The 27,622-nt window shown below is 36.7% G+C and overlaps 1 protein-coding gene across 4 annotated transcripts in view; it reads left to right on the top strand.

The window, feature by feature from the left end:
• GRID2 (glutamate ionotropic receptor delta type subunit 2) overlaps positions 1-27,622 on the top strand; it is a 1,616,513-nt gene that overhangs the window by 987,554 nt on the left and 601,337 nt on the right. For all 4 annotated transcript variants that reach the window (XM_051819556.2, XM_051819557.2, XM_002716957.5 and 1 more), the window contains one exon: positions 13,019-13,138. In XM_051819556.2, coding sequence (XP_051675516.1) covers positions 13,019-13,138 — 120 coding nt within the window. The remainder of the gene's footprint in view (positions 1-13,018; positions 13,139-27,622) is intronic.

Raw genomic sequence — 27,622 nt, 5'->3', positions numbered from 1 at the left:
CCCTATTGGTGTGCACCCATGCTCCAGATTTTTGCACATTGACTTTGTGTCTTCCAACTTTGCTGGATTTGTTTATTAGTTCTAACAGCTTTTTGGTGGAGTCTTTGTATTTTCCTATATTTAAGGTCATGTCATCAACAAACAGTTTGACTTCCTCCTTTTCAATTTTGATGCCTTTTGTTTCTTTCTCTGGCCTAACTGCTCTAGCTAGGAACTCCAGTATTACGTGTAACAGTTGTTTGACAATACAGATAGTAAGTTGAATTGAGCAAGAGTGATGACAGGAACATCTGTGTCTTGGTTCAGAAAACATTCATTTTCCTCCCTTGCTATATATGGCCTGTATTATGTTGAGGTATATTACTTCTATTCCTTATTTAGTCGGAGTTTACATCATGAAGGAAGTTGAGTTTTATCAAATATCTTTTCTGCCTCTATTGAGATGATTGTATGATTTATGGCCTTCATTCTGCTGGTGGGATGATTGTCACTTATTGACTTGCATATATTGAGCCAGACTTGCATCCCAGGGATGAATCCCACCTGATCATTGTGACAGATCTTGTTAATGGGCTGTTGGACTTGATTTGCTAGTGTTTTTTGTTGAGGATTTTTACACCTATGTTTATCAAGCATACCGGCCTGTAGCTTTCTCTGTTTGTTGTGTCTTTGGTTCTCATACCAAGGTTAATGCTGATCTCATAAACAAGTTTGGAAGAATTCCCTCCTCTTTAATTTTCTGAAGTAATTTAAGGATCAGTGTTTTTCCTTTTTAAATGTTTGGTAGATTTCAGTAAAAATTCACCTGGTCCTGGGCTATTATCTAATGGAAGATTTTTTTTAAAAGATTTATTTATTTATTTGAAAGTCAGAGTTATAAAGAGAAAGGAGAGGCAGAGAGAGAGAGAGAGAGAGAGAGAGAGAGGTCTTCCATCTGTTGGTTCACTCCCCAGTTGGCTTCAATGGCCAGAGCTGTGCTGATCCAAAGCCAGGAGCCAGGAGCTTCTTCCAGCTCTCCAATGCGGGTGCAGTGGCCCAAGGACTTGGGCAATCTTCTACTGCTATCCCAGGCCATAACTGGATCAGAAGTGGAGCATCCAGATCTCGAACTGGTACCCGTATGGGATGCTGGTGCTTCAGGACTGGGCATTAACCCACTGCACCATAGCACCGGCCCTAATGGGAGATTTTTAAATTACTGATTCAATTTTGCTACTTGTTATTGGTCTTTTCAGATGCTGTATTTCCTCATGATTCAATCTGAATAAGATATGTATGTCTCAGAATTTACCTTGTCTTCTAGTTTATTGCATTTTTCCCCATATAGTTGTTCGTTGTAATGTTTAACAATCATTTGTGTTTCTGTGGTGTTGTAGTAATGGTCTACATTTTCACCTCTAATTCTGTGTGTTTGAATTGTCTCTTGATTATTCTAGCCATGGGTTTACCAATTTTGTTTATTTTTTTCAAAGAACTAGCTCTTGATTTCATTTTTTGTATAAGTTTTTTAGTCTCTAAGTCATTTATTTGTGCTTTGCGTTTTATTCTTTCTTTCCTTTTTCCAATTTTGGATTTTATTTGACCTTGCTTTTCTAGTGCCTTGAAATAAAGTAATAAGTTGTTTATTTGAGATCTTTCTAGTTTTTTTGAGGCAGGCATTGATTACTATAGATTTCCCACAATACTGCCTTTGATGTGTTCCATATGTTTTGATATGTTGTGTTTTCATTTTCTTTCATCTCAAGAAAGTTTTAAATTTTCTTCTTGATATCTGCCTTGATCCATTAATTGTCCATTGATAAGTTGATTAATTTCCATGTATTTGTATTGTTTTCAAAGTTTTCTTGTTGATTTTTATTTTTTTTTACATTTTTTAACTTTTATTTAATGAATATGAATTTCCAAAGTACAGCTTATGGATTACAATGGCTTCCCCCCCATAAATTCCCTCCCACCCGCAACCATGCCATTTTCCTCTCCCTCCCCCTTCCATTCACATCAAGATTCATTTTCAATTATCTTTATATACAGAAGATCTGTTTAGCATATATTAAGTAAAGATTTCAACAGTTTGTACCCACATAGTAACACAAAGTGAAAAATACTGTTTGAGTACTAGTTATAGCATTAATTTACATTGAACAACACATTAAGGACAGAGATCCTACATGGGGAGTAAGTGCACAGTGACTCCTATTGTTGACTTAACAAATTGACACTCTTGTTTATGGCCTCAGTAATCACCCTAGGCTCTTGTCATGAGCTGCCAAGGCTATGGAAGCCCCCTGAGTTCACTGACTCTGATCATATTTAGACAAGGCCATGGTCAAAGTGGAAGTTCTCTCCTCCCTTCAGAGAAAGGTACCTCCTTCTTTGATGACCTGTTCTTTCCACTGGGATCTCACTCACGGAAATCTTTCATTTAGGTTGTTTGTTTGTTTGTTTGTTTGCCAGAGTGTTTTGGCTTTCCATGCCTAAAATACTCTCATGGACTTTTCAGCCAGATCCACGTGCCTTAAGGGCTGATTCTGAGGCCAGAGTGCTGTTTAGGACATCTGCCATTCTATGGGTCTGCTGTGTATCTCGCTTCCCATGTTGGATCGTTCTTTCCCTTTTTTATTCTATCAGCTAGTATTTGCAGACACTAGTCTTGTTTATGTGCTCCCTTTGGCTCTTAGTCCTATCATTATGATCAACTGTGAACAGAAATGGATCACTGGGACTAGTGAGATGGCATTGGTACATGCCACCTTGATGGGATTGAATTGGAATCCCCTGGTATGTTTCTAACTCTACCGTTTGAGGTAAGTCAGCTTGAGCATGTCCCGAATTGCACATCTCTTCCCTCTCTTATTCCCGCTCTTATATTTAACAGCAATCACTTCTCAGTTAAGTTTCAACACTTAAGAATAACTGTGTATTGATTACAGTATTCAACCAAAAGTATTAAGTAGAACAAACAAGAAAAATACTAAGAGGGATAACGTATTAAATTGTTCATCAACAGTCAGGGCAAGGGCTGATCAAGTCACCGTTTCTCATAGTGTTCATTTCACTTTACCAGGTTTCCTTTTTGGTGCTCAGTTAGTTGTCACCGATCAGGGAGAACATATGATATTTGTCCCTTTGGGACTGGCTTATTTCACTCAGCATAATGCTTTCCAAATTCCTGACAGGGATCACTTTTCAGTTAAAATTTAAACACCTAAGAATAATTGTGTGTTAATTACAGAGTTCAACCAATAATACTAGAAGAAAAAAAATACTAAAATGGATAAAGTATTACATTGTACTTCAACCGTCAGGACAAGAGCTGATCAAGTCACTGTTTCTCATAGTGTCAATTAATTTCCATGCATATGTATTGTTTTCAAAGTTTCTTCTTGTTGATTTTTAGTTCTATTGCATTGTAATCAGAAAAGATATCCATATTGTTTTAAATCTTCTAAATTTATTGACATTTATTTTGCAACCTACCATATGCTCTGTCCTGGAAAATGTTCCATGTACTTTTGAAAAACTATATTCTACAGCTGTAAGATAGAAAGTTCCATAGATGTCAGTTAGGTCCTGTTGATTCAGAGTGCAATTTATCTCTGCTATCTCTTTGTTGATTTTCAGGCTAAATGATCTGTCCCTTTCTGAAAGTGGGTATTATACTCTCCTACTACTATTGTGTTGGATCCCATCTACCTTATTCAATCTATTAATATTTGCTTTATATAATTGAATGCTCCAATATTGGGTGCATGAATATTTATGTTTTATTTCCTCTTGCTAGATTGAGGAAATCATTATATAACGACCTTCCTGCACTATGTTTTACTGCTTTTCATTTAAAATCTATCTTATCTGATGGGAGTATGGCTATTCATGCTTTCTTTTGGGTTCCATTTTCATGGACTATCTTGTTCCACCCATTCAGTTTCTGCCTGTGCATGCCCTTAGAGGTGAAGTGAGTTTCTTGAAAGCAGCACAGAGTTGGGTCCTGCTTTTTAATCAGTTTGGTCATGGGATATCTTTTAATTGGAAAAATTAACCCACTGATGTTTAAGGTAGTTATGGATAGATAAGATCTTATTATTGCCATTTTGTTCCTTTTAAAATTTTTTTCTCTAGTTTCTTTTTTGTCTTTTTCTGTAAACTGCGTTGTTCATGGTTCAGTGATCTTCTCTAATAGTGCATTTCGATTCATTATTATTTTTGGTAAGTCTCTGTTTAGTTTTTGTTTTGCAGTCACCTTAAGGTTTACAAAAACTTGTTTGCTTTAAATGCTATCTTTTTTTTTAAAGATTTGTTTATTTTGAAAGCCAGATTAACAGAGCAAGAGGGAAAGACAGAGATATTACATCCAGATGGCCACAATGGCCAGTGCTGGGCCAAACTGAAGCCAGGAACCAGGAGTTTCATCCAGATCCCACATGTGGGTAATAGGGACCCAAATTCTTGGGGCATCCTCTGCTGCTTCTCCCAGGCCATTAGCAGGGAGCTGGATTGGAAGTGGAGGAGCAGGGACATGAACTGACACCCATATGGGATGCTGGTATCACAGGTAGCGGCTTTACATTGAAGGGCAGGTCCGACTTCCCGTAAAAGAGGCGTCACTCTGGGGAAACCGAAAGTTACAAGGGAACAGCTTGCTAACGTTCACCATATAAGGAAATCTCGTGGGTCTGACCCAATCAGGAACCACCACGTTTGATCAGGAAGTACCAGAGGTGACCCCAGCCAATCCACTGTTACCCCACACCCCTCTATGACGTAACCTGGCTTTAAAAGAGGCTCCCAAGCACGGCTCAGGGCCTTCCTCTGCCCTCCACTGTGCAGTTGAGTAGACAGGATCCCTGCTGCAGCTTGTACTTCTGAAATAAACCTTGCTCTTGCATTTCGGTGTGTTCAAGTCTCTGGTGGCATTTGGGGATCCGATGATCTGGGCATAACAATATGCTATGCCACAAGCCACAGCCTGCATGCCGGCATCCCATATGGGCCCCGGTTCGAGTCCCAGCTACTTCACTTCCCATCCAGTTCTCTGCTATGGCCTGGGAAAGCAGTAGAAGATGGCCCACATGCTTGGGCCCCTGCACCTGTGTGGAAGACCCAGAAGAAGCTCCTGACTTCTAGCTTTGGATTGGCGCAGCTCTGGCTATTGTGGCCAGTTGGAGAGTGAACCAGTAGATACAAGACCTCTCTCTCTCTCTCTCTCTCTTCTCTGTGTAAATCTGACTTTCAAATAAATAAATAAATCTTTTTAAAAAGTAGGCAAAGTGACAAACAAGAAACAAAGTAATAAGTTGTAAATAATCCAAATAAAGGTCTCTACCTTTTTATTCCATTTCTCCCACATTTGGATTTTTTGATGGTACATTTGACCTCTTTCTATATCACCTGTGTCCTAACATTTTAATATAGTGATTATAATTCTTCTTCACAGTAAAGATATACATGATTTACAACGTTAGAACATTCTGAATTTGCTCATATAGTTATTATGACCATTGAGTTTCCTACCACCTGGTATTTTCTTCTTACTTGTCAGCATCTTTCTTTCTAATTGAAGAAATCTCTTTAACATTTCTTGTAACACAGGTCTGGTGGTAAGAAATCTCTCAATATTTGTTTATTTGATAAATCTTTATCTCTCATATCTGATGGATAGCTTTGCTGGATACAGTGGTCTTGTTTGGCAATTTTTTCCCTTCAATACTATAAAAGTCTCACCCCATTCCTTCGTGACCTGTAAGGTTTCTGTTGGGAAATCTGAAGTCAGGTGATTCAGAACCCCTTAATGAATTATTTTCTTCTTTTCTCCTGTGGTTTTGGGAATCTTTTCTTCATATATATCCTTGGAGAACTTGATTACAATATATCTTTGGGTAGGCTTGGTTTGGTTGAATCTGGTGAGTTTTGACTTGTTTATAACTAGACAGCTGTATTCTTCTCTAGCTTTGGGAAATTTTCTGTAATTACCTCTCAAGATGCTTTCTACCTCTTTGACATTCTCAAGTTCCTCTTGAATCTCCATAACTCTAATATTTACTCTTTCAGTGCTATCCAGTGTTTCCCATTCTCTTTCTCCTCCAACTGTATATCTTCAGATAGTCTGTCCTTGACCTCACTGCTTCTGTCTTCTGTTTGATCTATTTTGTGATTGATGCATTCTATCACATTTTCCATTTCACTTGGTATATTTTTCAGTTTAAGGCTTTCTGCCTGGTTACATAATTTCCAGTACATAGCCTCTTGTCCATTGGCATGGTTATCTGCCAAGGTTCTAAGAGAATGATAAAGGTGGCCCCCTGGCTGCTCTGACTGGCCCCAGGCTGGTCATATCTGGGTCCCACAATCTCTGGCTCCACCAAGTCCTGGAGTACCTGCCAGATACGCCAAGGCTGGCATTGTCACCAGCCAAAATGAGCCCCACCCACCAGAGAGCAGGTGGGTGTTAGCCTGATGCTAGGCAAGTCTGGAGGCTCCCTCTGAGAGCAACACCTGGTGGTGGAGGCCATTGGGTTTTATCAGGTGCAGGTATCAGCCTCACAGGCCCAGCTTGGACATCTGAGGCATGGTCCTAAGCTCCATTTCCTGGTCTTTCTGCATATCTGAAGTTCAATTTCTGCAGGTAGTGGTGGGAGAGGCCGAGACCACCTGCCTGGGAAGCTCCAAATATTCACTCCACAGGAAAGGGCAGGGGGCAAGGGTCAGTGGGTTCAGCCCAGTGATTTTTTTTTTCAATAAGCCTGGCACTGGGATTCAGTTTTCTATCCCTCTTCCAAGTAGGAGGCATCTCTTCATGCCTTGTTCCTTGGAGCTGGGGAACAGGTAATGCAGGTAACGCTTTCCTTTTTGCTTTCCTCAAGGCAACTTATGATTATAACAAGATGAGGTGCTGGGATCTCTTACCTGGCTTCTGTAGCTCGCGGGAAGGTGACTTGGTGTGTGTATAGATGTTCAAATTGTTGTATCTGTGGAGAGGTGGTCACTGGAGCTTCTTATTCATCTGCCGTCTAGGCTCAGCCCACTTCAACATTTTTTAAGCAATCCACTATACACATGTTAAACTGGACATAGTTTGTACAGTCTAGAAGAAACAATATAAGGCACAAAATGAAGGATTCAATTTTGACTCCACGATTAGTGACTAGTTGTATAAGCATCACATTTCTATTAAGAGAGAGATAGCATGACCAAAATGCTAATAGTGCCCTAAATTGCCACATCCTCTAATAGGAATGAATATTTGAGTGTGTGTGAACATGTGTTTGTGTATGAGAATACTTCAAAAGTTCATGCAGAATGGAAATAAAAGATAAGTTTATTTTAGTACAAAATATTTTTGAAGCGCATGCATAGATTTTTCATAATGCATCTTCCCCACAAATGTTTTGAAGAGCTCTTATATACATGGATTTCAACCTTTCTGCACCAAAATAAACTTAAATGCATCTTTTAATTCCATTTCCATGAGCCTTTTGGAGTCTTTTCATGCTTGTATAGACATTATATAGAAACTCAAATTTTCCAAAATATTTCACATACATTAGGCTTTTTTTTGTGTTTGTTTATTTATTTTTGCATCCCGGTATTTACCCGATATTACATTTCTTTGCTGGGTAGACAATATCATACTTTCTACTGTCAGGGAATGTTCTTGTGAATCCTGCAGTGATGGAATGTAGAGACGTTGGGGCACTGCGGTGCCACCAAGTCTGGCATCTCTCAGTCTGCTTGCTGCCTGGCTACATTCATGATTATTTAACAGACTATCCTTGGTTACCAAGTATGTCTGCAGGTTACAAAGGGCCTAGGAATACGTATGAGGAAATAAGGAGAGAAAGATAAATATTTAATGTTCCATATGATTCTCTTGTAGTGTATCTAAGTTACTTTGCAATTTCAAGTGTAGGGGATGATTGCTTAGCATCACAAACAGAAAGTATTAGTGAAAGTATTTTCTTGTTTGTTTCCAATTTATCCTATCTATAGGAGAATGACAAATCTTTGCTTTCATAAATTTAATATCCATTGGAAAATTATTCCCAACCTTTGATTCTCTTTTTAAAATTTTGTTCTTTTTGCTGTCTATATTTGATAGCCACTGGATAGGATAAAATCCAGTCTAATTTTACTTGGTATTTGAGAAAGGACATACTCTGGCAGCAATTTTGCTGTCAATTCAAAAGACATTTAGAAATTATTTGTATGTGTTATTCATACTATCAATGTCTCGTTAACTTATTGTGTTTAGAATATGCTGCATCACCAAGAGAGAAAAACATACAACCATGCATGCGCAGATAATGAACATTCATTACCACCTGGCCAGCACACATTTGTACCAGAGCTCTGTCTTCAAGGTTAATCTGGGGATAGATGTATAAAGATTCAAAAGCACTGGAATTTTCTAAGGCTATCAAAAATCAGAGGGGTTAAGTCTAGGTGAGGTAAGCAGGACTTTCATTTAAAGGTTTATTTGCTTAAAATACTGACCTCGCAAGTGTCCCTGACGTCTTCATGAGGGAATGTTTCACTGATTAAACACTCCAACAGCTCATTAAGAACAGAGCATAAAGAAGACAAATTACAAAGTCAAAAAGGTGAACAAGCAAGTGAGGGCCACAGCAAACTAAATGCAAGTTCCCTGATTTATTGGTTTTAGTACCTTGTCCATTGTGAGTATGCTAAGTCACTTCAGTGGCAGCTACGAGCCAGGCATACAGATATGGCCCAGTGTGGCTGTAAGGGTTTTGATTGGGAACACTACTATAACAACAGGCACTCTAGTGCACAACTCTTTAAAAATTCCAGGCTGGAGCTGTGGCTTACTTGGCTAATCCTCCACCTGCGGTGCCGGTTCCCCAGGTTCTGGTCCCAGTTGGGGTGCCGGATTCTGTCCCGGTTGCCCCTCTTCTAGTCCAGCTCTCTGCTGTGGCCCGGGAAGGCAGTGGAGGATGGCCCAAGTGCTTGGGCCCTGCACCCGCAGGGGAGACCAGGAGGAGGCACCTGGCTCCTGGCTTCAGATCGGCGCAGCGTGCCGGCCATAGCAGCCATTTTGGGGGTGAACCAACGCAAGGAAGACCTTTCTCTCTGTCTCTCTCTCTCACATTGTAACTCTGCCTGTCAAAAAAAAAAAATTCCAGTGTACTTCTCCAGAGTATTTTTGCTATGTAGTAATCATATTGATGTACAATTTCCCTTTCCTAGAAATAAAATATTAAAATAGAAATTTAAGATACTGATATAATTAGGAGATATTACTGATGTAGGTATATGGTTGAGGACAAGAAATCTCCATAGAAGTTTTCTGAGTTCCAGCAGTTTGGATTTAAGTATATTATATAAGCTGTTTGTCAGTTAAAATGCTACAGTATTTGCCATTCACTGTACTTATACCAAAATTTAAAACATTAAGTGATATTTGGATGTTTTGAGATGTTAATACTGAGCAAACACATATATCAAATTAACTTGCAAGAATCATTTGCATTACTTCCATCAGAGATATAGGTAAGCAAGGGGCACAAACACAGGAGAGAGTATTGGACATTTTGCATGGTCTCTAGGTCATTTTTTCCCACACTGGACATGTAAATTCTTTCTCCAAGGAAGGTTTTACAGGTTCTTCTCTCACCATAGGAAGCATTTATATTACAAAATATCACAAATTTTTCCTTAGAAAATCATAAAGTTTCAGGACAATTTTGAGAGAGCCACAAATCATCACTCTGTTATCCTAATGGATATATTTGATAGAATATTTTGTTTTTCCTTCTTTTTTTAAAGGTATATTTATTTATTTGAAAGGCAGAGTTACAGAAAGGCAGAGGCAGAGAGAAAGAGGTCTTCCATCTACAGGTTCACTCCCCACATGGCTGCAATGGCTGGAGCTGAGCCAGTCTGAAAGCAGGAGCCTGGAGCTTCTTCCAGGTCTCCCACATGGGTGCAGGAGCCCAAGGATTTTGGCCATCCTCTATTGCTTTCCCAGATGCATTAGCAGGGAGCTGGATCAGAAATGGAGCAGCTGGAACTAGAACCAGCACCCGTAAGGGATGCCAGCACTGCAGGCTGTGGCTTTACAGGCTATGCCACAACACCAGCCCCTAAAGTTTTTCTTACCCAGGGATATCTTTGTAAGAGCTTTGTAAAGACTTCTTTCTAGTAAATATAACTACTTTACCTGAAGTTCTAGCTGACAAAGACATTAGACCTGCTCATTATACCTCCACCCTACACATACACCAAAGGAGTGAATATGTCCTAGACAAGTTGCTTTGACTCTTTTGCTTTCAAGTATTAATCAGTGTTGTATTTGCATTTTGTAATAAACAACTTACAAAGCCATCTAAATTTTAAGCATATAGTGAATGTTGGCAAACCCAGTGACTCTTATTGGAAAAAAAAAACCAACAACCCAAGACCATGTCTACATTTTCTAGAACTAGAAAGCTTTCAACATTAAAAGGTGAACTACTGGAGGAGGTTATGATGATAATAATAATAGTAATTAAATGTCTTGCCATATATCAAGTATTCTATATTCTTTATTCTATATTCTATATTCTTTACAGGTAGCCTAGTAAGAATATTAATTTGGGGAATAGGTACTATTATTATTCCCATTAGACATATGGATAACTTGATTCACAGTGAAATTAAATGACATACACTGCAAGGAGATTCTGATGCTATTGATGAAATCCAGGAAATGTGGTCAGAGCTTTTTATTGCTAAATCATTTATGAAGAGATCACAGACCTATCAAATTCAATGGATTATAAAAGAAAAATTGGCTGATTAGGAAATAATAGTGGATAAATAATTGTTTATTATACTGTTGTAAACTTAAATAGATTAAATGTTGAAATTAATGAATAGGGTAGAAAAACGTCCATCAGTAATGGTCTATTGAACTCTTATTATGAATAGTAACAGGCTACATGACATAGATGAAGTAGAAGATATAGCAGACGGTGTAACATCATCCCAAAAAGACTAGAGTAGATTACAGATCATGACAAGTGGGATATTGTAAAGTATCAACATCATTGAGGTGATAATTGAAGGAACTTACAAACTGAGATAATTTGTTGTCCAAATAAATGTCATTATCTGGCCAAAATTCTAACTTAGAGATGCTTTAGCAATGAAGTGACTCAGTGTGAGATTTTTCTTTTGTAAACTCCTAAATAATATAAAGGCTGATGAACTGAGAAAAGGATGATAAATAAGAAAGAGAGAAGTATGAGCTACATTGCCATCTGTTGGGCAGATGAACATCTGACATGTTGAATGTCAAAACTTCCCAGTCATTCTTAGCAGCCAGACAACAATTGAAGAGCAAAAAGTGATTTCAAGCTGAAATTCGCTTTCCTTTTTCTTTAAATTTGGACAACAGGTGTCAAGAAGTAGGGAAAATAAGCCCTGGATAATTTATAAACCATGGATTTTAGGATTCCCAGGTATACTTGAAAATCAAAATTGAATGGAATTATGCTAAACCAAAGGATACTGCTACCAAAAGTTATCCCTGGAATAAATTTGATATTTTTTCCAAAACATCTGGCTTTCTGATGAATGGATCTGTGCAAGTCACAAAATATGGGAACAATTGAATTGGAATCCCCTGGTATGCTTCCAACTCCACCACTTGGGGCAAGTCCCATCGAGGTGGCATGTACCAATGCCATCTCACTGTTCCAGGTGATCAATTTCGGTTCACAGTTGGTCATGGTGGAGGGACTGGGAGTCAAAGGGAGCACATAGACAAGTCTAGTACCTGCTAATGCTAACCGATGGAGTAAATAAAGGGGAGAGTGATCCAACATGGGAAGTGAGATACTCAGCAGACTCATAGAATGGCAGATGTCCTAAATAGCACTCTGGCCTCAGAATCAGCCCTAAAGGCATTCGGATCTGGCTGAAAAGCCCATGAGAGTATTTCAGGCATGGAAAGCCAAGACACTCTGGCAAAAGATCTCTGTGAGTGAGATCCCAGTGGAAAGAACAGGTCATCAAAGAAGGAGGTACCTTTCTCTGAAGGGAGAAGAGAACCTCCACTTTGACTATGACCTTGTCTAAACAAGATAAGAGTCGGAGAACTCAGAGGGCTTCCATAGCCTTGGAAACTCATGACTGGAGCATAGGGAGATTACTGATGCCATAGACAGGAGTGTCAATTGGTAAAGTCAACAACAGGAGTCACTGTGCACTTACTCCTCATGTAGGATCTCTATCCTTAATGTACTGTGCATTGAGATTTAATGCTATAATGAGTACTCAAACAATATATTTCACTTTGTGTTTCTATGGGGGTGCAAACTGTTGAAATCCTTACTTAATGCATACTAAACTGATCCTCTGTAAAAAAAAAAAAAAAAAGAAATTATCAATTCCCAACTTGACTCTCACTGGGATTAAACATGACAATAGGTCTGCTCTGATTTCATCATCATTAAAAAAAATCATCTATTATTTTTCACTTTATGTTTCTGTGTGGGAGCAAACTGTTGAAATCCATACTTAATGTATACTAAGCTGATCTTCTGTATATTAAGATAATCGAAAATGAATCTTGATGTGAATGGAAGGGGAGAGGGAGTGGGAAAGGGGAGGGTTGTGGGTGGGAGGGACGGTATGGGGGGGAAGCCATTGTAATCCATAAGTCGTACTTTGGAAATTTATATTCATTAAATAAAAGTTAAAAAAAAATATATGGGAACAAGAACTCTACCCTGGAATTTAATCTCAGCTGGTTTCACTTTGAGGACTTACATGACTCTTTTGAGTGTACATATCCTTGTCTGTATGTCAAGTGGAAGAGATTGATTTAAGTGATTTCCAAGGTTACTTTCAAATATTATTGTTCGTGCTGTGAACCTATTTAATAACAGCCTGTTAATAATGACATGCTTGTCATATTGGTTTAATAGACTAAAGTTCTTAGAAACTTATTTTATGTTTTATTATTATTATTTTTTTACTTCTAAAAATTTACTTCAGCATCTGTTCTCTCCTGTAGGGTGGAGTTAATGGGTTGACTGGAGAACTAGAATTTGGAGAAAATGGAGGAAATCCCAACGTCCACTTTGAAATTCTCGGAACCAACTATGGAGAAGAGCTTGGCAGAGGTGTTCGCAAAGTAAGACCAGACATACTGATAAATATATTGCTTATGGTTCTTGCTTGATTGTCCTCTTGGCAATATATTTGCGCTACACAGTAAAGTCCATATTGTAGTTTGAAAGAAAAAGGAGAAAGAGAAACTGGAAGGGGGGAGGGGAAGAGGGAGTGAAGGAAGGAGAGGAAGAGAGACAGAGACAGAATTATGCATTGAAATTACCTTAAATACTTTCCAGAAGTATTCTGTAGTACATTCTACTTATGCATTAGAAAAATTTAAAGCAAAAAGAATAATCTGATACTTGCCTATGGAAATTGCCTCAGCCTTCATTATTAAAATCATAATTTTGTAAAGCAGTGAATTTAATATTTATATAATGCATAGCTGCTTGGTTTTTAATTTGTAACCTGTAAAATCAGAGTAAGAGTGTGGGTAAATTTGGTACAATAGAATATCTACTATAAAATGTGGCATTTCAGTATTTCAACTGCTGTATGTGTCATGTTGTAAATAGAACGCATTCTGTAGGAAATGAGCTCTTGTTATAGACCTCAGATTACTTGTAAGAAGTTAAGTGGCAATAAAGGATGGTTCATGAAATACTAGGATAATAACTTTCTCAAGAAAAAACAGAAAAACCCTTGGAAAATGACTTTTCTGTAGTTTGTATATGCCATTTATATGTTTTTGGTAGGGAAAATCCTAACATAATTGAGTGAGCTGATAGCTATAAATTTCCAACTGCATCAAGTTGACTGCACTGAAGGTAAGAGGTTCTTCACTAGGGTTTTCTTTCCAGTGATGAGATACAAGCTACAGGAAATGCTTGACAAAATGAAGTTAGGAGTTATTCTTATCAGCAATAAAAATGTCTCAATAACTTATGCTAGAGAGATTGAAACTGTCTTAATTGATTTTATTCTTTGTTTTATGGTGAAGAATAGCCAACATATAGAAAACTGCATAAAACACAGGGATAGCTTAGTGAATTATGTTAAAGGGAGCAACCACTTCTGTGGTTAATAAAATACACCAAACATCCCTAAGCAGCCTCACATGCTTCTCTCTGATTCCATGCTAGAACCATATTCTCACTGTGTGATTGTTAATTTGTATTTTATTATACTCATTTCATTACGTTTTAAATACAATTTTATTCCTTATGTTTACACCCTTATATTATTGTTAATACTAACACTTAATAGTGGATTGAATCTTGCATATATTCCTCTTGCTTATGTTCAGCATTATGCCTGTTATTCATCTTTGTTGTTCTGTGAGTTGCAGTTTAGTCATTGATAGTGTTATATCATTTTATATTACATGAATCACAATCTACTACAGCATGTTTCCATTTTTAAACTTGTATAAGCAATGCTGTTACAAACTATCTTGAACATATGTTTTGGATTATAACCTTGTTCTTTGCATGGATGCCTATAGGTTTTATATGCATAAGTAGAATTACTGCAATACAAGAAAGCATTTCTTGAATTCTACTAGATGAAATGAAACTCATTTTCATAGAGACTTACCAGTTTACATACCACCACCAGTGCTGGTTTGTTCTCATTTTCCCATGTTCTAACCAAATCTCAGATTTGTCAAACTTTTAAATTTTATTAATTTATTGAGTATATAATGATATATCCTCATACTATCAATTTACATTTTCTTGATTATTAAAAATATTCTGTGTATTTTCCTATTTTTTTTTTTTTTGGTTCTTCAGATTTCTCAGTGACTTAGTTGTCCATTCAAGTGTTTGGCCATTTGCAGGATGAGGGTAGGATGTTCTTTGTTCTTTAAAATTGATTTTAGAATTTTTATATATATCTTGAATATTAGTTTTTTTTATTCAGTTATGTTACAAGTATTATTGTCTTCTCTATGGGTTTTATTTTCATACCCTTTTAGCACCTTTTATTTTTGTGAATTTGTGAAAATATTTCTTTGTGCTTACTACTGGTTAGCCCTGTTCAAGAAATCATTCCTGGGGTTGGCAGTTAAGTTGCCCTTCCTACCACTTACAATAACCATCTCCCATACTGAGTGCCTAGGATAGAGTCCTGGCTGCGCTACTGACTCTGGTTTCCAGATGGTGTGCACCCTGAAAGCAACAGATGGCGGCCTCAGGATGTGTGTGTCTACCGCCCATGTGGGAGACCTGGATTGAGTTCCTGGCTCCTGACTTCAGCCCATTCCGGTGTTGACTGTTGCAGGTATTTAGAGTGTAAACCAGTGGATAGGAGCACCTCATCTCACTCACTCTATCTCTCTAAAATAAATAATAACAAAATGTCTTCAAGTTATTCCCTCCTCTTAGAATCATATAGATATTATACTCAACTATTTTCCAAAGATTTCATAGTTCTGCCTTTTAAATTGAGATCTTTGTTGTGCTTGGAAGATTTTTCTTTTATATGTCTGAGTGAGAAAGGAGTAAAAATTTTACTTTTCAATATATCTTGTTTGTTTCATTGAGACCGCTGAAATACAATAAAATGCACACATTGTAAACATGCAGTGGGTTTTAGTAATTGTGTGTGCTCATTGTGACCATCGCCCAAGACAGGTTATCAGACATTTCTATCACCCAGAAAGCCTCATCTCCCCCATTCCCATTCTTAACATCACAGAGTGTTCACTGAGTGTGGAAATTCATTGAAAAGCAACATCGTACACACTCATTTGTACCTTCATTCTCTCAACATTTTTTAAGATCCATCTTTATTTTCATGCATTCATGTGTCAGTAGTCTGGATTTTCTGGACATATTTCTTTATTTATTTAACTTGAGAGACATGAAGGTAGAGAGATCTCCCATCCGTTGGTTCACTCCTCAGTCTGGGAATGGCCTGGTGCTGGAGCCAGCCACCAGGAACCCAGTCCAGATCACCCACGTGGATGGCATTCTCAGGCAGCTGAAGTCAGGGGCTGGAGCTGGGGACCCAGGTACTCGGATGTAGACCAGTCATCCTCACTCCAGGCTAAACACCCGTTCCCTGGTACCTTTTCTATTTCCATTTTCTGTTCATTGCTGCCATAGGAGAATAACACTAATATTTTCTGTTGGTTTTATATTCAGCTTTCTTGCTAAACTTTTAAAATTTTAAAAACGTATCAATGGATTCTTATGAATGGTGTAATTTGTCCTATTATTGGCACACACCTTTTGTGTCTGCTTGCCTCAGTGCACTGACTAGGTCGTCCAGAACAATGTTGAGTGGAAGTTATACTGGTAGGTGCTCCTGGATCATTATCAATCAGGGAGGAAAGTTTTCAATGTTGTACTATAAAATAGATCATGTTTTTCCTTTTCTTTTTTATTTACTTTGATCACACATTGTTAACACACTCCACATATTCTTGGGTTACACTCACATAATTTTTATATAAAAATCAGCTTTACATTTATATCAAATTATAATTGTGTTTGTGGTTACATAAGAATTCTTTGATTTCCTGTCATCTTTCCTTAGGTAGAAACATTGATGTTTATGACTGAAGTTGCAAAAATTTTGCTACTAAGGTGATGCTGGCCTAACTTAGTAATATGAAGGATCCACAAGTATGCCTATTCATCAAAAGATGTCGCTGCAATTAAGCATCATTAATGAGCTACATCTCAGTAGCATGATAACATTGTATATTTAAATAGCAACCCTAGAAAAGTGGAAAAGAAAGTGAGGAAGTTAACCCATTTGGACAGTCAGTAAGTGGTTCTGTGAAGTTGAGGGGGTGAATTTTTAAAATATAAATGAATTGAGTATATTAGGTCAAGCCAGAAGGGAGGGAAAAAATGAAGATAAACAACAGCAAGGTGATTATGGATAGAAGTTTGGGTGAGTGGAAGAAGTAAGAGGGTTGGATCCACAATTAGATGGAGTACTTAACCATAAGTATGGGAGACATTTTCCATAGTTTTGAGGGAGAGGAGGTAAGGAAAGACAGTATGTATGTAAATCTTCATGATGGGTGTGAGAAGGTCAGTGGATTGTTAAGAAACATAGCATCTTTCTTTGAAGAAGTGAAAGGTGAGATTATAGGCTACGAAGAAAAGTTACAGAGGCTGGACTTCTAAAGACAATGAAGAAGTTTCAAAACAGCCACTGTGTCAAACAGGAGAGAGTTAATAGGGAACCATGGACAAATTGCCAGGCAGGTTGGAGACTGAGTGTTCACTGTAGCGCTAATGTACACGGCTGTGTATTTGTCCAGCATGCTTCGGTAGACTGGATGAATTGGAACTGATGTAGGCTTGGAGTTTCATCTGGCTGTTTTATTTTGTTTGGGTTTTGATAGTGGTACAATGATGCAAAGAGATTGATGTGACAAAGCAGAAAACCTAAATTCCACAAGGATGGCAATGAGAACAGCTGGAATGTCAACAACAGAGACAAAGTATGGCTCAAGAGAACAGAGTCTTCAGCGCATCTGAGGAACCTGTGTATTTTTATGTATGAGTGAGAGAGCCTCAGAGCCAGGAAGTTGCATCTGGGGAGAAAGACATCTGAATTCATGATTCCCGGGGGGTGGGGTTCCCAGTACTCACCAAGTCATGTTTGTGAGGATGGCAGAGGAGCACTCATTCATCCTTCTAAGATTGCTATCATTCCCTATGACTCTAAATCCTAGGTAGCTCTTTCACTTGCTCTGAATTGAATTCAAGTCTGTAATTGTAACTTGTGCCATTATGGTGACAGTGAGTCATATACAAATTATGTCTTCTTTATTCTTAAGTAGTATTAAATAATTCCCATAATTATTTAATTGCTTATTTCCCCATACTCTGACTCCCCAACTGCATGAAACGACCACATGATCTGGTTCTGAAGCCACTTATCAAGATTTACTCTTTGGTGCCTTTTACATTTCAGAGACATTAAAATTACGTATTCTCATTTAAAAACTTTGAAATATTCTTCATTTTAAAATATTTGTATAACTCAAATTTTTGACTAAATTGCTAGTTTAATCAATTAGTGAATGTGTAAAACCTCCAAATCTATCTTTTAAGTAATTTCAAAAATATGGGGTGAGCATTTAATCTAGCAGTTAAGACACTGATTAAGATGCTCATGTCCCTTAGTGGAGTAACTGGGTTCAGTAGGCAGCTGCAGCTTCTAACCCCAGCTTCCTGCATCCCAGGAAAGCAGCAGGTGATGGCACAGGTAGCTGAGTTCCTACCACTCAATTGGGAAACCTGGACTGAGTTCCCCACTCCAGCTCTGGCTGGGGAATTTGGGGAAAAACCAGTGGATGGCAGCATTCTTTCTATCTGCCTTTCTCTTGGTCTCTCGGATTCTTAAATAAATACTTCCTTAGAAAGTATCATTCGTTAATTTTGGGTTTTTCAGCTTTATTTTTTAAATAGGGCAGCTCCTTCATGTGGGCATTAACATACATAAGAATGTTTTTCAAGACAGTTATTGAGAGACAACATTACCATGTAAATAATTGCCATATAGATTTGCTAGACATGTGTCCAGTATTAAGGCTCCACTTCCAGTTTCTCCATGTCACAAAAAAAGAGGGACCGGCTTTCCAATTGATGAGCTGTCAAGTTGTCAGTGTTTATTCTGCTGCCAGTGGCTAAGTGTATACAATGCCTGCAGCCTTATCACCTGGAGCAGGGGTACTGTCAGATCTCATAAACTGAGCAGGTTTTGTCTGCTTAGGTTTTGACCAAGAATTCACACTTCCAAATTTTGGACTAGTTCCTGCTCTCTTGGCATTGTGTGAGTGAAGGTTTCATTTTTTTCTGAAATTCACAAGGATGTGAAAAGGATTACTTGATTTTTACTGATGTTGATCAAAATGAAGAGCTTTCCTTTCGTATTTTTGCATGGTCTTTTACTTTGATGTATACCAGTGTTTCATGTGAGTGGATGGTATATTTGAAAGTGTTAGCATACTGTGAATCCCTGAACATAGATTCATGTGAAACTAAAAGGCAAATTTTGAAATCATTAAGGTTTTTCATATTATTAAGCATTGACAAAGAATATGGTTGTTGCTGTTTCTGTCCACCACAATACAGAATTTCCAAGAAAAAAAGAATTTGAATAATATCAAATCATCTAAAATTGAATTTATAATAAGACAAAAAAAACTAAAGACTAAATTAAATAGTTTTAGATTTGAAGGAGCAATGTGTGTTTTACTCATAGAAGAAATGTTCTACCTAATAGCTTTTTTTACTGGCATTATTTAGCATTGTAATTTTATTCTGATTTTGGAATGTCTAAAATAGTATTTACCTTTTGCATTTCCCTGCTTTATGTGTTTGCAGCACTTTTAAAAAATTGGTATTGTGTATAGATATATAATAATACATAATGTTATTATATGTATTTAAATATAATTAATTTTCTGGTTCATAGTCTGTCTTTTCCATTGCAATATAACTTATGAGGCAAGAACGTTTGTTTGTTTCTGATTGTATGTGGTACATCCCCTATGGCAGATACTTGTTAAGTATATAATGAATCAATTAATGAAAATATGTACATACTGATATAAGAATCCACAGAATTCTTCATTGCAGCTGTAAGTTTAGCTGCCATATTTTTCCTTTATTTCAATGACAAATAGTTTTCTACATGTTAACTAATTGTTGACATGCAGCATTGGAATGTGAGTGTGAGTGATTACACTCTTTTCATCGCTATATACTCAATACCTAGCAGAGTGGGGACTGTGTCACCAAAAACGTGATTAATGATTTAATGGTTACTAAAATATATGCATGACATACTAGCAGGAATTTATAGAGAATAGGGAAAGAGTAGATAATTTGATCGATTATCCTAGGCAAAATGATAGGATCCATTAAAGTACAAGCTCATTAGGATTATTGCTATTTGAGGCTTTACAAAGTTTTCTGACAAGCAGGTTAAAATCATATATTTTAGTGGAAAACATTTCACTGCCTTTGCTGTGAGGAATACATGGGTTGAATTCTATCATTTACTGTATGTGACTTTCAGATTTCCAAAAAAGTAAGTATCTCTTTATTTATAAAATGTGAAGATTAATACTTATCTTTCAAGATTGTTGTATAGATGTTGGGAAATTATACTTGAAGATTACATCAGGCAGGGTAATTAAAATTATACCTAATAATACCTGTTTTCCAATGGAAAGTAATCTATGTGATTTTTTTCCAAGCTGACACAAAACATAAAGTGTATCTGCTCTTCTGACAGAGGTTGCCATGTGCAAGGTGGGAAGACAGTAACTTCATTTTATGTGTGTGGTTGACAGAGTATTGTATATGGCAGTCACAGTGATAGCATGAGACACTAATCTTTTTGTTTCCCAATGTCCTTTCTGATTCTAAGATTTCACAAGTCTGTTCATCAACTTGGGATTATATTATCAATAACTGTGGAAATATAATAGCAGAAAATCTTATAAACACAGCCTGCACAAATCTAGTCTTTATCATTTAAGCCATTAGTTGGAAAATCTACCATCTTTATTTACTGTCATTTTCTGACAATTATGTCTAAAGTTGATATAGTAGAATCTAAAAATGTTGCGAACCAATGACTGATGTTTCTCTAAATCTCTTTTATATATTGTATATACTCATGATAAATGTAGCTTCATCAAGCTTTCATTCTAATGTATCCTCAAAATATTTTGAATCAAAAAAGCATGTGATCAATATTCAATATAAAACTTTATAAAATATCCATTGTGTTAGATTCTCAGACACATTGATCCCGAAATTCTCCTGATGGGTAGGAGAACTGTATGCACTGTAAGACTGCATCCTCCTCTAAGGGAGCCAATTCGCGATCATTGCAGAGTAGAGAAAGTACCTGCACCTGCTGGTGCTTAGGGTTACTCTGACTTTCTGAAGGAGTTAGCTGTTGCTTGGATTCAGACCTCTTCTGAAAGAGTTCTGCTTCAGTTGAGCAGTGTCCCTTGCTCTGGGAGAGAACAGGTGCTATCTCTTATGGTGTCTGGGATAACGCTGTCCTCTCCAAAGTGGAACAAAGATATCCGATAGAATACAATTCCGAGGTCTAGAAATAGAAACAACCACTTTGCTGGAAAAGCACAAAATTTAAACTCTTTGTTTGATGTGTCTGTTAATTTTATTCTCTCTACTTGACTGGGCTAAGGGAGGTCCAGATAGCTGGAAAAGCATTCTTCTGGGTGTGTCTGTGGTGTATTTCCAGAAGAGGTTAGCACATGAATTAGTGCACTGAGGGAAGAAGATGCCCAGTGTTGGGGGGCATCATCAATCTTTTGAGGGCCTGAATAGAACAAAATGGCTGAGGAACAAATTGGCTTCTTGTCTTACTGGCACCTCCGTGTTCCTCTACCCTCCAGCTTGGGCACTCCTGGTTCTCAGGTCTGCAAACTGTGACTGGGAATTACATCATTGGTCCTCCAGTTCTTGGGGACCTTAACCCCACACTGGGACTACGACATTGGCTCTCCTTGTTCTTAGGCATATGGGTTTGGACTAGAATACCACCCATTTTTCTAGTTCCCTGTCTTGTAGACAGCTATTCTTGAGACTTTTTAACCTCAGAAAATGTGTGAGCCCAACCTGCATAAAAAATCTCTTAATGTGGTATATGTTAGTATTTACATATACCAATAGAAGATATAGCTAAATCTGTATACATTCATCTACATCTACCTGTGTATTTGTTTGAAGGGGTGTCCTTCATTCAAACTAATGAAAATTATGTATATAAATATATCACTAGGATCTGTATATTAATGATGTATCAAAATATTGATTAACATATATATTGATTAATTGGCTCTGTTTCTCTAGAGAATGTGCACTAATACACTTGGCTGGGATTATTTTACCACCTTTGAGAACACTGCTTATTCTGAGGAAAGTAGCTGCTTTAGCAGACACACTCGGGATATTTGCCCTTGTGCTCATAAGGAGAGCTATGAGTTTTGTTGTCATCTCTGCTCCACGTAGTGGTTATTGGTTGCATTGAGAGTTCAAGACCATACCTGATGTAGAGGAGGCAAGGGAGGATTTCCTTCCTACTCTACGGAGAGCACCCCAAATGAGATCCATTGGAGTCTGCTTTACCCCATCCTCTGACAGACTCCCATACCCCACTACCACCACCATCACCACTGCCACCCACCACCACTATCACCACCGCCACCTCTACCTAGGAAACTCCTGTCCAGCTTGAATTCACCAATGTAAACAATAATGTGATGGTCCTTATCTCTCACTGAACTTCCTTATTCCTACTTTCAACCACAGATAGTAATTAACGTCCAGGATGCAGGGGCAGGGTAGTTATTAAAGAAAACTATATTGGGTTTATTCAGAATTGAGTTTTGTAAGGTCTCACTGTTATGGTTGAATTTTTGGTGGCAGATATAGAAGGTTATTTCAAAGACATTGCATGAATGGGCAGATGGTGGCAAGAAAGGACCAGTGAGTCATTTTGCCATGTATGTTGGAAACTCACAGCAACTGATTATGCGATGACTTACGTGGAATGATGGGTTCAGTTGAAACATGATCACAGAAGCTTGTCATTGCACCTGAAGCTCTCTCTGCTTTCTCTCACCTCTGAATCTCTCTGTAGTCCATTCGAGTATACGATTAAATGTCTTTCATGTGCTCCTAGGCTTCTCTGGACTTCACAAGGGAATAACAATTCTTTAGCAGAAATTGGGTTTTATATAATTGGAATAACTATAAAAAAACTTGGAATAGTTCTGGGAATGTAGTATCACCAAATTTACTTGTAGAACTTTCATAACTCATTTGTTCTATGTCCATGTCAGTGATGAATAATGGAAATTGCAATCATGGCTTTTGGCAACTACTGACTGATTGTGTTGCCTCCTTCCTGCCTTCTTTTTTACTTTTTCCAATAGTTTTATTTTCCCTCTTCACCAGGACACCTGACCTGCAAGAGCTAGTCAGATACCACAAAGACTTCAGTCTTAATTAAGCTGTTCTGCAGTGACTGAAAAATGATTGATATCTGTTCATTTGTTGTTATTAGAAACTACAATAATGAGAAAAACTTGTTTGAGACTTTAATATGCCTTAGATGTGTCCTTTCTATTTCTACTATTAATTTTGATACTGCTTACTCCAAGGTTTCTTTCTTAATAAAAGAAAGGAGGAGTGCAATGAAGCACAAGTAATGCATACTGTGGTTGTTCTAAAGAGCAAAGAGATTGATTTTTACATGAAAAGTTATATATATAATAAGAGAAATATGCTTTTTTGCAACTGACCATCATCTCCTAAAGCAGGAAGACTACTCCAACATGGTTGTAGGACAGGTGCTTAGCTTAGAAGATGCCCACATCCCACATCACAGTACATGGGTTGCATTCCTGGTTCCAACTCCTGATTCCAGCTTCCTGCTAATGCAGACCTTGGGAGGCAACAGTGATAGCTAAAATAATTGGGCTTCTGCCACCCATATGGGATATCTGAATTGAATTTCAGCTCTTTGCTTCCTCTCCAGCTGGGCCATTGCACACATTTGGAGCATGAACCAGCAGGCAGGAGTGTATTCTCTCTCTCCCTCTAAAAATAAACACATACATACATGCATAAACTTTTAAAAAAAATTTAAGAAGATTGGCTGTCAATGAAAAGAATATTTATCATTACAGTTCTGGTTTTTCAAGGTAGATTATTTCAAATACACAGTGTTATAAAATATCCATATTTAATTGATGTATTTCCATTATTTATTTACTTAGTAGCAAATATTTCTGACCTTTAAGCATGCTTTTCTTTGAAAACATGTGCAAATCTGTGACTTAGCTTCAAAGAAATATTCATTTCTAGCTATGAAAAATGACATAAAATAGCATTTATTTCTGCAATATTAGTTATATAATTCATATTATGATTCAGTATTTTATATTTTCCAACTCTTTGTGTATTTGAGGGATCTAAATATTCCTCAGAGTTTATCAGTACTGGGCGAGTAATTTAGGCTTTTGGAACAAAGGTTTTCTTCCTTTTGATTGGAACAGAATCTAGAACTGCCATTCTGTAAGTTTTACTCCAACACTAGCTTGCATTCATAAAGAATTCCAAAGCTCTATTTTTTAAAGTGGCAAAAATAATTTTTATTTTCAGATAATGCCTATGTCACTAGGATAAGCAATTTATATTATCTGGAGCAGAACTATACCATATCAAAATAATTTGTAGTCAGACTTAGTAAATATTCCAATTATAAATTAGAGCAAATATCTAATTTTACAAAATGACAGTTTTACATATAGTAATAAACTTCAAAATCTTTGCATAATCTAAATTATTTTAAGATATGAAATTTACCTTTGAATGGTGAAGATTTGAATATAAGAATCCTGAAAAATAACCACAAGAATTATATATTTATTTGTCTTAATTTTTTAGAAGAATTAGTGTTTGAAACTTTTCCCATTAAATTTAATGTTGTTTATATTTAATATTAATAACTAATTAATGTTAAATAACTTGCAGTTTAAAAATTGCATATTATCAATAAGGTCTTATGAAGACATGAATGTCCACGTTGTTTCTTACCTGAGATTAGTGATCATGCTGAAACCCGAATGCCTACTAACCATTAAATAAGTATGTAAGTCATTAAATGAGCAATAAAGAAACCAAAAAAAAATTACCCGTATCTGCAGTTAGAAACTTAATTCAGGGGCTATATAAAAATCTCCAAGTTTATCCATTTGTTTTTTTCAAATTCTGAAAGACTCCGAAGCATAGATTTTCAAGGTGATAGGTAAGTATATTTACTTTTAAATAAAGCCTTATACTCTGGTTTCTCTTCAGATCATATAAATCTTTCACATTTTAAGTAGAGCCTTACTATTCAGATGAACAACATTATTACTGTTATTTTGTGTATGCAATTGAATGACTGATATATGTTCCCTGAATTATGCTACTTTCTCTGCTTCTTTTCTCTTTGTTATTTATGGATGCTACAAATGTTATTTTGAGGAACTTTTATTTTGACCTTAAGTTTTCTGCATTTTGACTAGTGTCTTAAATCTGTTTTTATTAAATGCCCCATGAATTTAATAAATTATCTGTAATAGTTGGGAAGAAAGCTAAATTTCCTCAGAGCTATTTCCAACATGGAAAATAAATGGTTAGACACTGTGGCAACAAATGTCCTACATAAATGATCTCCATGGGTGAGACCCCAATGGAAAGACACATACATCAAAGAAGGAGGTACTTTTCCCTGAAGGGAGGAGAGAACTTCCACTTATCTTATGAACTTGTGTAAATAGTGATGGACTTTGTGGATTCAAAAGGCTTCCATAGCCTAGGCAGCTCATGTCAAGAGCCTCAGGTGGTCACTGATGTCATACATAAGAGTGTTAATTGTTAAATTAACAATAGGAGTCACTGTACACTAACTCCACATGCAGCACCTCTGTCCTCAAAGAGTTGTATTATAAGAGTTAACAGTAAAACTTGTTCTCAAAGATTTATTTCATTTTAGTGTATGAAGTGGAAGATATGAACAGCCCTTGTCTTAACTGTTGAGGAACAGGGTTTTTTTTGTGTGTGTGTGTGTGCAAATTGTTGAAATCTTTATTTAATATAGAATTGGTCTTCTGTGTATAAAGTTAATCGAAAATGGATCTTAGTGGAGATGGGACTGGGAATGGGAGAGGGATACAGGGCGGGAATGTGGGTGAGAGGGTGAGTATGGTGGGAAGAATCACTATATTCCTAAAGTTGTACTTAGGAAATGCATGAAGTTTGTGTTCTTTAAATAAGAGGTTTCTTTGGGAAGAAAATAAATGGCTAGAAATGGAGATACTTTTTGAATATTTAGAGGTACTTTTATTAGCCATAGTAACTCAATTATAATAAAATAGTTTTGTATTTCTTGTTAGTGAATTTTTATTAAATTCTATTTCTTTAACTTGAGAATTTTATTTTTTTAATTAAAAAATTTTACCAGACATATAAAAATTGTACATATTTATGGAGTACTATGTGATGTTTTGTTACATTTATATATGTGTTATGTCTAATCAGTGAAAACATACTTATCCTTTCAAGAATTTAATGTTTCTTTTTAGTGAAAGCATCCAAGCTTCTATCTTCTACATTTTTATAAATTGAGAAATATACAGTAGTTTTTCAGGGTTATTAAATACCATTAAAATGTAAAAGAGAATTTCAGGAGTTCCTTTTAATAATCGAAAGTAAGAAATGAAATCAGCTTTTTTCACATAATTCTATAAACATCTTTGATTAATGTAGATTGTGCATCTTTTGCAATGTTTAATTAATACAATGAATGCATCTGGCTGAATATGTCATCGTGGAAAAGTTTCTTGATGCTCGTGAGTAGAAAATCACTTATCTACTGAAAATTTTTTCAAGCAATTCTCAATCAGAAGCTGTGGAAGATTTTATTACTCAGGAGTTCCTGAATAAAAGTAGTTTTATGGTTTAAATGGAAATGTGTTTGAAATGCTTTGCTTGAGAATTTCCTCTTTTGACTCTTTTAGGGTTGATATGAATCTGTATCCCAAACTGAGATGAGCAATCTTGCCATCTCTGGCTCATGCATTGCAGAATGTCTGATGATATCCATTTGGGCAATAATACGATTTGAATCAATGTGCTATTATTAACAGGAGAGCGTGTCTTTTTAGGATTGTGAACAAAAGCTATCATATTTCTTTCTTTCATGTAGAAGGTATTCTATTAATATATGGTTTTGCTTTCCAAAGAAAATTAGAAACTGGACAATTATTCTTGATATAAACACAATGAATATGACACAGATTGGGTTCTCATCCATGTGATTTTTGTTTGTTGAAAATCATACAATACTTTCTATTTCATTTTCTTTCCTTTTGTGTGATTTTAGCATCCTCAATTTCCTACAAAAAAGCAAGCAAATCAAAAATTACTGGATCCTAGATGTTATTTCTTTTCCAGCTATTTCATTGGTACTTGATAAATTAATTATGTAATAGTCTCTTCTTGGAGGTACCTTTCTCTGAAGGGAGGAGAGAACTTCCACTTTGACCATGACCTTGTCTGAATAAGATTGGAGTTGGCGAACTCAAAAGGCTTCCATAGCCTGACAACTCATGACAAGAGTGATTACTGACGCCATAAACAAGAGTGTCAATTGTTAAATCAACAACAGGAGTCACTGTGCACTTACTCCCCATGTAGGATCTCTGTCCTTAATGTGTTGTACTATGTGATTTAATGGTATAACTAGTACTCAAACAGTACTTAATACTTTGTGTTTCTGTGTGGGTGCAAACTGTTGAAATCTTTATTTAATATCTACTAAATTGATCTTCTGTATATAAAGATAATTGAAAATGAATCGATGTGAATGGAATGGGAGAGGAAGTGGGAGATAGGAGGGTTGCGGGTGGGAGGGAAGTTATGGGGTGAAAAAGCCACTGTAATCCAAAGCTATACTTTTGAAATTTATATTTATTAAATAAAAGTTAAAAAAATAG

The sequence above is a fragment of the Oryctolagus cuniculus genome, chromosome 8 (assembly GCF_964237555.1).
Source record: "Oryctolagus cuniculus chromosome 8, mOryCun1.1, whole genome shotgun sequence".
Lineage (NCBI taxonomy): Eukaryota > Metazoa > Chordata > Mammalia > Lagomorpha > Leporidae > Oryctolagus > Oryctolagus cuniculus.
Note: the sequence above shows the minus strand (reverse complement) of the source record. Positions and strands in the feature narration are given on the sequence as shown.